The 12,057-nt window shown below is 34.1% G+C and overlaps 1 protein-coding gene across 2 annotated transcripts; it reads left to right on the forward strand.

Annotated features, from left to right (window-relative positions):
- Positions 1–6: 6 nt before the first annotated feature.
- shep (RNA binding motif single stranded interacting protein alan shepard) lies at positions 7–10,874 on the forward strand. 2 transcript variants are annotated; one of them, XM_018511345.1, is made up of 10 exons: positions 7–44; positions 750–964; positions 1,379–1,437; positions 1,715–1,839; positions 7,463–7,620; positions 8,578–8,731; positions 9,055–9,249; positions 9,717–9,809; positions 10,124–10,290; positions 10,404–10,874. In XM_018511345.1, the coding sequence occupies exons 2-9, from the start codon at positions 837–839 to the stop codon at positions 10,271–10,273; spliced, it is 1,062 nt and encodes a 353-aa protein (XP_018366847.1). In that variant the 5' UTR covers positions 7–44; positions 750–836; the 3' UTR covers positions 10,274–10,290; positions 10,404–10,874. The 2 variants fall into 2 exon arrangements, with proteins under 2 accessions (XP_018366847.1, XP_018366846.1); XM_018511344.1 differs by lacking the exon at positions 7–44 and having other exon boundaries at positions 759–964; positions 7,469–7,620.
- The last annotated feature ends 1,183 nt before the right edge of the window (positions 10,875–12,057 follow it).

A 12,057-nucleotide genomic window follows, 5' to 3' on the forward strand; every position in this document is an offset into this window, starting at 1 on the left:
CCGTTAATCCCTTCGTCACCGCCACATACGCGCAACACGCGACGGTAAGTCGCATTCACTGTACTTTCCAATCTCTCTCTTGACTTTGTCCATGACAATAAATACGAGACCGTCGCGCGACAAGTGGAAAGTCGCAAAAGCTGGAACGAGACGTAGGTCACTTTGATAAGCGTTTAACGCTCTGCGCGTGCTATATTTACAAATTTATGTTATTTCTTTGGAATTTGGAATCGTTTTTACATAAAAAAAAATAGCACTTTTATTTTTAATATATGGAATTCTTGCTTATCAAAATTCATTTCAAAACGAATCCTACTACTTAAATATGAAAATAATAGTCCCAAGATTATAGAGTACTAATTTCATATTTTTATTGCACGCAAGTCATTCATTATGTTATGATAATATGATTTATAGTGGAACGCTAAATTCGTGTAAAGACTAGTCCTTGGCACACAGAAAAACATAATGCAATAAGACGTAAGCAATAAGCGAATTGGTTAATCACACTGTAGAAAATGTAAGGCAATAATAACGGTAAGTAGTAGCGAAATGTTGATTTTCTTTCTCTTTACGTCTTACTACTGAAGTTTTTTTATGTGTCTTTAGCTTATTGTAACACAAGTTTAAGTTAATACATGTATCGACCGATAGTCGATTCGATAAAAACAATAGGCTCTGTAAAATCAATTGTTCTTAGCTCTTTTCGAACATCTTCAGTTATCGCACAGTATTGATGGTGCTTACAGTACGGTGGACAGCGGGTGCCTACAGCTTCATCCCCAGCAAACACTAACAGCAGCTCCAGTAGTGCCACCGGCAGTCAAAGCGGGACAATGAGCACGAATCTCAGCAACAATGCCATGCAGGGTCAACAAGCAGAGCAGCTGTCTAAAACGAATCTATACATCCGTGGCCTCAACCAGAATACGACTGACAAAGACCTCGTTAACATGTGTTCTCAGTAAGTAACGTTATACACGTGATCGTAGATATTTGTATATCATGATTAATTACATAAATATTATGAATTTCTTTTGATATTTATGTCGTACTCTACGAGTCAAAATTTTTTATTCAAAGTTCTTAATGTCATATATGCCAGATAGCAATTTTGGGAATTGAAATCCGGATCTGATTGATAAATGATTGTTCCGGAACTGCTAGCTGGAAGCTATCTAGCATCCCAAATAAAATTAATGTTATTTATCGTAATATACTTATAGATAGAAATTGAAATCGTATATAAAACTATTGCTTATTAACAATTATATTAGTTTATAGTAGTCATATTAATAATTTATTACTTTTTGAAATTGCACAGTTATAAGTGTAAATTAATGCAAATACGTCAGACCAAAACTCAATATTTTTGCAGGTACGGAACTATAACTTCCACCAAGGCGATTTTAGACAAAAATACAAACAAATGTAAAGGTAATTAATGCACGCCCTTAGTATTTTTTAATTTCTTGGATTTATATTTATATATATATATATACACATATACATATTCATATAATTCACATATGAAGTTTGTTGTTTCAAAATGTTTATCTTGTAACTCTTTCAATGAGCGTTATGCGAACTTTTATAGAAAATTTCTATTCAAATCGTAATAAATACATGTAATAGACAAAATATTCTCTTTTACAATTTTTTATGCATAATAAAATTGTCAGCGGGGGTTTATACCGTCGTGATTGTGTTGTAGGTTACGGATTTGTAGACTTCGAGTCACCGATGGCGGCAGAGGGTGCTGTGAAAGCACTGGTCGCCAAGGGCATCCAAGCGCAGATGGCGAAAGTGGGTATCTGGTTGCTCCGTAGACTGGACAGTGTACGTGGTTGTGCATGCAAGTACAGAGTAATACCAAAGTAACAGTAAACCTCTCTCTCTTTCTCTCTCTTTCTCTCTGTCTCTTTCACTCTTCTCTTTCTTTTTCTCTCTTTCTATTATCTGTATCATTTTTTATCCTGTTTTGTCATTCTGTTATATTGTCCATCTGTTTCTTCGTTCATCTTCTCGACGCCCCGTTTTATTTGTGAAGCCGTTTCGTCGGAGAGTCTATTAAGAATGATCTTCTCACGCTATTTCCGGGTATGAAACAAGACGCTTTTTCGACATCGATTTCTCTTCTAGTGCTTGTAGTGTTCGAAACAAGTGTTATTTAAATATTAGCGTATTTCTATCAATTGCAATTTACATATATATGTATAATTTTTAAATTTTTGATTACTTTATATTACTATTTTAATAAACTCTCGTTTATTAAAGAGTAATTTTTTAAGTTAAGTTTTCGTGCACGACAGGGTATCGGCTTGCTTATATTAATAAACTTTATTCAGTTTTTACTACGTATATACTCTACAAGATTTATTATAAATAAAAAAAATATCTTATTATGTAGATGAAATGTTTTTTTCATCGATTATTTTGTTGATATTACGATTTCATCTGTTTCCGTCCAAATTTAATAAAATTTAAATTTTGCGAGAGTTGTGTTATTTCAGAGAATCCAAAGTATCCAATAGAAATTGTAAAAAAACAATCATAAATCATGCATTCAATACATACAATTAATTTGGTAGAAAATTTATATTTTCTATAACGACAAGCATATATTTCCAATAAATATCTTTCTGTGCGTGTATTTTTCTATATATCGGGGACTGTAATATTTTTTCCATCGAGAATCTGTCTCTGTTTCTCTCTGCCTTTTTCATTTATCTAGAAATTTTCTCTGATACTTTGTCTGTTATTCTGTCTTACGTACCTTACCTACCAGACCTTTATCGGTGCTTGCTGCTATACCTCGGCCACAAATACAGCCGATACTATGCTATGTCGACATTATGTCTACAATCGTCATGTCATGAGAATTGCATTCTGCGAATTTCAGCATTAATTTCGAATCTCTCAAAGGAAATTCAATAACCTGTCGATATCCATGTAAGGTCGTATTCATAGTCATTATTTAATATAGGATTGTGATTTCATGAATTTCTAATTATATAATATTTATTTTTTAGAATCTTATAGACTTCAAATATTCTTCAATTTATAGATAAATGATATAAATTATATCGTCAAATAATTGATAAATGATTCAACCGTTAATTATACATAGAACAATATATTTAATGTAACATTTTTTCCTATTATGTCGATATCTGTTTTTTTTTTGTAACTTATATGTATAATCAATGATAATACTGATATATTATGAAAAATAGTATTTATAATTGTATTATAGTTTGGCAGATGTCAAAGCAATCTAATTAATTACTTGAAGCTTATTTACTGAATCAATGATTAATATATAATAAACAAGAGACTGAGTGGCTCAGTTAATAATTACGATTGTTTAAATAATAATTCATGAAATTTAACTCAGCGTAGGGATTTATAAGTTTAAATCTGTGTGTATAGTTATAAATATGTTTGCTATTAGAGACAAGAAATATTTTATGAGATTATTTCCATCTATGAATACCGCCCTTGGAGCTTGACTTTGCTCGCTAAATGATTTGACAACAAAACAAAAGAAAAAAGAAAAATGTTATATTGAAGTATGGCAGCATAAGCGACGTATCAGTAGTAGCTCTAGCATAGTAACATCAATATATTGTGTAACGTTTATTATGTTTCCGTGTAACATTAGCAGTTTAAAGAAAAAGAGTAATTACCTCAAACCGTAATATCAGATTAAATTTGTCAATGTCGACTCGATAGCAGTGTTCGGCGGTGTGATCGTCTATTTCTTTTTCTTGATAAAAAATGATGATATGATTCGCGATTATTTACTTGATAATACTTATGCTGATTTAATTTTATTAGCTGATCAAAGATTCGATTGCATTTCGCCTGACTCTGCTTTGCGACAGTCGTCTCAGTCTTACGTTCTCTTGCATTAAATCCTGCTCGAGACAACTATAAGTAAAGAAAAAGCACACACTGCCGAACGAGAGAGTATCGGCCTCCCGCCTGTTTGTACTATTTGTCCTTGTACGACTAACTCCAATGGAATAGTTCCTTTAAGCTGACCGTGGTAAAAAGCACGGGGTGTGATGACCAGCAGCTGTGTAAAATAATGATAATGATGATGTCAATCGCATGCGATATGATATAACTAAAAGCGAAACAGTACCGTAATTTGTCGGTAAATCCTATAATCGTATGGTTATGCGGTTTTGTTCGGATATAGGCGTTGTCTTTCCTCGAGGGGTGTTGGTTGGGTCGGATTTACACGTACACTTGTCTTACTTCTCTTATATACAAATATATAATGAAACATTAATCACACACTTTAATCAAATACACACCTACAGGTTGCGAAGTGCATTCGGGAGCCAGTCTTAAGATTCAGAAAAAACGGGACCTCAAGTTTGGTAATTAAACATTACTTGTACTACATAAAAAAAGAGATCAAAGAGTCGATCACAGAATCGATTTATTTTATGTAAATCTCACAAATAATAACCATATAAATATAAAATGATGTTGATTACAGAGGATTACAGAGAGCCGTAGATAATGGAGTAAAAGAAACAATCGGAATCAAATAAAATGAACAAAACTACTCGAGAGAAAATGTCAATTATAAATCAAGCTGTTGAATCTTATAGAAAAGTTCCCGATAGCATAGGTCGTATTTTTTACGAATTTGTAAACTGTTCTATCGGAATATAAAAAGTACAATTAAGACATAATGCAACAGAACTCGATTATTCGAATATCATTTAACCGAGTATTTGATCATTTGAATGGTGTGAGAAACGGTCAATGATTATCTGGACGATCGTTTTTGCGAGAAAACGCGTCCGTTCGGACATTTACATATTTTCTCTGTATTATTCGAATTATCAAACGTTTGGTCAAATAGTATTCGATATAATCAAGTTCCTACTGTATCTGATATATACCAGGATGTCGCGGAATGGAAGACGGTGCGATTGAAACTATCGATGGAAATGGAAAGTCGATGGACTTGGAATCTGCACGCATTTACTCGAAAAACAAATAAGCTCCGCTTTGTTAATAATCGATACTGTCTCATTCCATGGCAATCCTCATACATATGTGCACGTGGATATATCCATGCACGTATACATATGTATGTATGTATATATACATATATATGTATGTATGTATGTATGTATGTATGTATGTATATACATATATATTAAAATGCCATCAGCTTGGCTTATATTATCATGATATTTTCATTATTTGTTTTTTTGTTTTAATGCATTCGCAAGATTGAAGTAAATTGTCGTAAAGTATAAGTATATACTCAAGTAATCGTAGAATACTTTTGATTGGTTCGTTGACAAAAGTGGTGGATCTCGAAATATGCTTGAGGGTGCATAATATCTCATCAGTCTTCAGACACGCATACGTTTTTACTTTTATCTGCATTCTCTTCATTTCTTTTTTTTTTCCTTTTCTTTTCCCTCCTTTTCTTCCTTTGTTCTATTTATCTTATACTCTCCTGTGAAACTCATAATAAACAGAAAATCGGAGCATGAACACATGTATATGTACGTCCATATACTTCACATATATTATGTGTTTTGTGCGACACTATACTCGTTAAGAGTTGCTCTCTTTCTCCACATTCGTTCGTTACTCATATACAATATATAACTGTATATACATATATGTATGTATATATATATGTATACGTAAAAATGCCTGTGCTTTTCTTTATCATGCTTCTCTTTCTCTATATCTTTCTCTCTTTCTCTCTCTTTCTCTCTTTCTGTTTCCAATGAAATGTCACATGTTACTTGACCCTATTCTTTATTACCGCTTTGAATGGTTATTTGTAAAAAAACGATGAGGACGATTTTCGACACATGTAAATAACATTAGAAACGTGAAGATAGATGTACGTTATTCGTATATAGGTACTATTCTCGATTATTTTCTTTTTTAATGCTGCCGGTGTGTAGAAATTTGGCCGCGTATCTTTAATTTTTTTTCTACGGACGCTCTGTGATAAATTTATAATGTGTATCGGTTACGTACGTCACGAAATTTTGAAACGCCACGGTAACTCGAGACGATTATCATTGCGCAAACGAGCGTTTCGCATCAAATTTCACCTCACGTGCACAATACACGGGAAAATTTGTCCAATTCTGTCTTACAAGGGAAAAAAAACGCGACAAAGTGTATGCATAGGTGACGTATTTGTCTCGTTATCCTGTATATGAATTAAATAGAAAATCTATTAACAGAATCTTGGTAGAAAGAACCGCAGTAGAGAGTTCCTATAATCTGTATTTCTTTTCATATTTGTACATTGTATCTTATTACATTCGATACCTTTATATATTCCTGTTTAATCCTTTTATTCGTTTTGTACTACATCCTCGTTCGGACTACTTTTACGTCTGATTTTATTTACGTGCATTTCCTCTTATCTCTGTCGTGTCTACTTCTTGGGACTTTTAATCTAAACCATAAAGAAACGACACGATTTTTTGATAAAAATCCGAATTTTTACGAGGAATTTTAACGTGTACAGTAATGTGTATGTGTATATGGATTATAATTTAATACCTACTCGCGTTATATAGCATGTTCTTCTGCGGAAAACGAAAAGCCGTCTTTTTAGAGGTAGAAGTACGTTAGTCGAAAGAGATGAATCGAATGCATCCCTAGAAGCAAGCAAATTTAGAGAGCCACCAAGAATGTGGTAACGTAATTGCCATGAAGCATGATTACCTTCCGACATTGAGACTAAATAATCGTCCAGTCGGTTCCACGTTCCGATACCGGTATTCGGTACCCATTCGTTCCCTATTTTTGCACTCTTCGAAATTTAGACGGCGATTACTGCTTAATGGTCTCCTCGTAGTGTCAATGTTGGTAGAAACGTTTTACGTTGTGCTATTTACGACGAGGCTAGCGATACTTTTCACGCGTACGGAATTTGGATTCATTTTTTCGCACGTGTCCGCGTTATCGCGGTTAGAAACATCTCGTTGCTATTTTGAGAATAACATTTGAAAAAATACCTTTCCATGTGTTATTATTATTTCAGTCGTCATTCGATAAACTCGCGAATATCATTTTAACGTTCCAGACTAAGCAAAAAAATTGCGCAGTCGCAACATACTCATTTGTCACCAGATTATTCTTAATATTTTTTTATAACTCTGCGCTTATATATATGATGACAATGAAAGTAATAAACGGTACAATGTAATAATGGTGTTGAAATAATTGGACAGATTTTGCAAACGTGTTTAATCGGTTTCGAATTTGTGCATTATCGTCTCGTCTTGCCTGTGCATCAATTTCTGATCGATCGAACCCACAGAGAGCGGCGATAGAAACGACAGTCGTGGAAGTTAAAATGATAATCCGCTTCAGAATTGTCTGGAAATCAATATATCCATTATGTCGCCCTGTTATATGTAATTGCATAGTATTTTTACTCTCTTCCCAGCAACAGGAGCAGGATCCCACTAATCTGTACATCGCCAACCTGCCGCTGACCTTTAAAGAGAACGACGTCGAAGCATTACTCGCTCAATACGGACAAGTTATCTCTACCCGTATCCTGCGCGACACTTCCGGCCAGAGCAAAGGAGTTGGATTCGCAAGGTTCTACTTTTTCTTTCTTCATTATACATATAAGTTACTGTCACAGTACCATGCGACGATAAATTTGCGCATATCCTCCTCGGGGAGCAGAAGACACACTTTTGTACAGAAATCACGATCTTTTCTGTACTAGCATTTAACTTGTAGATTTACAGATGGAGCGAGCTTCTTGCTCCTTAAATTACGCAGGAAAAATTACTGCGTATATGAGGCGCCGATGGGATCGAACCCGGATCCACGGATTATTAAGTCCGCGGACCGAGCATCGAGCCACCTGGTGCCTCAGATTCGCTTCGCAAGGTTCGCATGAAATCTGTGATAAGTACCTCTTTTGTCTTTTTTGAGATGTGAATCGTATTTTAAATCATTTTGCTATGACTCTTTTGATATCAAATAATACATTACTAAACAAGTAAAAATATTAACATCTATAACGGTCGAAGCTGGATTTTTAATGCTTAAATAATTCAATGTGAATTATATATGCCTCGGTAGTCTAAAAGCTCAGGACACTCGTACAGAATACAAAAGATTCCGGTTCGACTCTCGGCCAAGATAATATTTTTTGCAATAAATTTATTTAGTTTTTCAGTACATTTTTCTAATATATGATATCGGATTGAGCATCAAATTAAAATTTGCTTGTCAATTTAATTTAATTTGTGATATTATTACAGTAGTTCAATTGCGTTTATAAGTTCGGAAAATCAATTCGGCGCGCAGTTCGAATGACTACAATATGGTGTATATGCATGTACATATATAGTATGTATATATATATATAATTCACATTGAATTATTTAAGGCATTTAAGCATTAAAAATCCAGCTGTAACCGTTCTAGATTTTAATATTCTCACTTGTTGTGTATTCACATATACGATCTTAATAAATCATTTATTATTGTTAATACATTACAACTTACGAATAATTTGGTGTTTTTACAACTGCATTACAGAATGGAATCCAAAGAGAAATGTGAACAAATTATACAAATGTTTAATGGAAAGGCACTAACAGGCGCAAAGGATCCATTATTAGTTAAGTTCGCTGATGGCGGAAACAAAAAGAAATCGTTGTTTAAGAGTACAATATGGAGAGAGACTGGAGAGGTACGTAATTATAATTATAAAATATTTACAAATGTCACGTATGTTGATTAGATTAATAGGCAACTTAATATACTTATATTTTTATTTTCTTAAATAGTAAACACAGACAGGTTATATAAATTATGTTACACCAAGAGTGATATATACTAAATATTTGATATATAAAATTTTTTGGCTCAAATACAAATTTAATTCTTTATATTATATCTCAAAAATATTTATATATCTTAGAAACAAATCTCAAAAAACTTTATAAGTAATCATTTTATGATCGAGGATGTGCTGCCAATGCTAATTTTTATTATTTTCATGTTCTTTTTCAGAATATGACTTTGAACTACGACACGAGTGGTGTTGGTCAGAACGGCGTTGCTACGACTCACATGCTTCCCACGACAGCTCTTACACAGTACAGTCGTCACTACAGTCAGGCATTGCCTGGTTACAGTGTGCCGGGCACTCCTTGGGTGGCTCCTTACCTCGTGCACCCTTCCCCGCCACATATGCAACAGGTCGACGTGAGTTTTTATACAATTTTCGTTCATTTTGTTTTCATTGTTTTGCACTTAAGGTAGAGGAGAATGCCTTTGTATCGAATTTTGATTCAAGAATTTGTAATTTTGTATACATACGTAATCGAACACGACAAACTGTAGATTTAATATTCAAATTGAAATATAAAATATTTGAACTAAACTAATGCTTTCGCCTTTAAAATAGAATTGCACTTATTCATTGTTTTCACAACTACTGGTAGAAACAATTATTCTTTAAATAAAACATTCGTATGTTTACGAAATTACTCAATTGTCAAACCATGTTTTTGGACATGTACTGTTTTTGTTTACCGCGTCCGATTTATGTTTTACATTATTTTGCTTTATTACCAATTTTTTTATATTTTTTGAATGTTTTCTCATCGTAACATCATAGAATTTATCATTGCTTCTGCTTCATCGTCGGATTTTGTTGGTCTCTGTTACAGATGATACCATCGGCTGATCCTAGTAATCCACAATACAGTATGATTCCTCAGCTTACCACGCAAATGTCTACCTTGCATCTTGGCACTGGTTCCGTAAGTTTTTTTTTTTTCGATTTTTTAACAGCTTGACACAAATCTCCGAAGGACATTAAAAAAAATTGACATTGAAGTTATTTATAACAAAATAAAACAATTTTAATGTACAATATATAGAATGACTTTGACGCTTCAGAATGTTTTAAATATTCCGATATTTAGAATGTGTTAAAGATGCAAAAATTGTTTGGAGTTGATGAAGAGACTCCAGAAGTTGAGAAGTTTCTCGGACATTTGTATTTCTAAAACGAATTGATTTGAGCCAACAATGACAAATGATAATTAACTGTCTTTTTATTTCTTCTTTTCAGTACATAGCGAGCCCGCATCCTTATCCTTACACAACTTATCCCGCTCCTAGCATTATTCACACCATGCCACTGGGCGAGTCGGAGCAGACGAGTAACGCAGCGTCCCCCGACGACTCCTATCAGCAGTACCAGGCTCAACAGCCTAAGTAGGCCACGGTTTATAATAGGTCAGAATTCTTTTTTCTTCTTATGCCTTGCGATGCAATACTGTGGCTAACTACAAATACCTTAGCTCACAGTAAGACGACAAACGGACAATAAAGGGATTTTTCGGTTGCAGATGTACGATCGCGCTAAGGGTTACGTGAATTTGGAAAGGCTTACTGATTGACTTATGAAGATATGCGCAGAAGGAGGGCAACAAATACGAAAGCGGATTACACTAAGAAGAATAGATTTGAAACAAAAACTACATTACGTAACGAATAAGATTCTTCCTCACGATAAATTGACTTGCCAGCGTTTTTATACGTTTTATCCAACAGTAAATAGAGGAAAGTAGATGATATTTTGCAACGAGTAGGCAGAGTGAATGTTGAGAGAATGTGTAAGAGCGAGAGGAAATGAGCGAGAGCGAGAGAAAGATTAATTGAAAGAAGTACAGGAAGATAAGTACGAAAACGATTACGTGTCGTCCGCGTGAAATGGCACGTGCTTCCATACTAGTTATGGCTCCATTAAAGCTACGTGATGGTAACACGTACACTCTCATATACACACATACAGAGAGAGGGAGAGAGAAAAAGAGAGAAAGAAACATCATATACGACAGTAACGAAAAAACCAAGTTATTTACGAAGAACAATTTAGTGTCAAGCTAATAGGCTTCCATGATGTAACTTTAGGTATTATGTTTACTACGGACAGATGACAGAAGCTAATCGAATCTAATCTCGAGAGCTCGACAGTATGGATAAGTATTTTAATGAGTGAGAGTGAAAGAGAGAGAATGTACGTGTGGATGTGTTAACTATAAAGAAAAACGAGGAAAGAAGAAGAAAAAGTAATGCTCAGAAATATACAAAGAAGAATTCTTCCCGAGGAAATAATAGTAAATAATAATAATATACAGCAAGAACGAAAGAGAGGGAGAAGGGGGGGAGAGAGAGAGGAAGAAAAGGGAAGCGAGAGTGAGAGAGAGGGAAAATGTTTGAAAGAGAGAAGAGAGGATGCACTACTTCCAGGACGATTTATTGAGAGAAGCAATTCAGAGATTCAAAAAGGGAGATGTTTATTCGAAACACATGCGAAGATTGTCTACGGTGTAGAAACATACACGTGTGAATACAATTTATTTTTTGCGATAGCACTTCACCTTATCTGTTCTCTCGCAGATTACGTAAAATGCACAAAACGGACACTTACCACCGCACCCTCATCAAGTTCACGTATCTTCGAATTTTTCCTTTTTTCATTTTCCGTTTTTATATTCAGAAACATTCCAAAAACTGGGTATATGCGCGCATCACTACGCGGAGATATTTTTTTAATCAAGAATTCTGGAAGTACACTAATTTTTCTAGCGGCATCATGCATCTCTATCGTATGCGTTTCCTTGTTTCTTTTTTTTAATGACAATGAAATTTTTTTATTGTGGATTAAATTTTGGAAACAAACTGGGAAAAGAAAAATATGACAGTAAAATTTATTTCTAAAACGAGAATAAGGGGAAAATGCAATTTTCAGAATTTACGTATAATTATTGTACGAAATACGGAAAGAAAAAAATGAAATAGTACTTTTTAGAGCGTTGTATTTACGATAATTACAAGTTAGAAACGGATCGATATAAATTTTTAATTGTACAGTGAATACAGATATTTTTTTTAGAATCGTGCCTTTTCACACAGATCCGTTAAATGAAAGAAAGGGAGAGAGAGAGAGAGAGAGAGAGAGAGAGAGAGAGAGAGAGAGAGAGAGAGAGAGAGAGAGAG

This window comes from Trachymyrmex cornetzi, unplaced genomic scaffold (genome assembly GCF_001594075.2).
Source record: "Trachymyrmex cornetzi isolate Tcor2-1 unplaced genomic scaffold, Tcor1.1 scaffold37, whole genome shotgun sequence".
Classification (NCBI taxonomy): Eukaryota; Metazoa; Arthropoda; class Insecta; order Hymenoptera; family Formicidae; genus Trachymyrmex; species Trachymyrmex cornetzi.

What these genes read in the sequence shown, in the direction of transcription:
- shep (XM_018511345.1), top strand. Translation starts at nt 837, where the DNA reads ATGAGCACGAATCTCAGCAACAATGCCATGCAGGGTCAACAAGCAGAG. An exon ending in CTCGTTAACATGTGTTCTCA is followed by an intron (nt 965 to 1,378) that starts GTAAGTAACGTT and finishes ATATTTTTGCAG; the next exon opens with GTACGGAACTATAACTTCCA. An exon ending in TGCATCTTGGCACTGGTTCC is followed by an intron (nt 9,810 to 10,123) that starts GTAAGTTTTTTT and finishes TCTTCTTTTCAG; the next exon opens with TACATAGCGAGCCCGCATCC.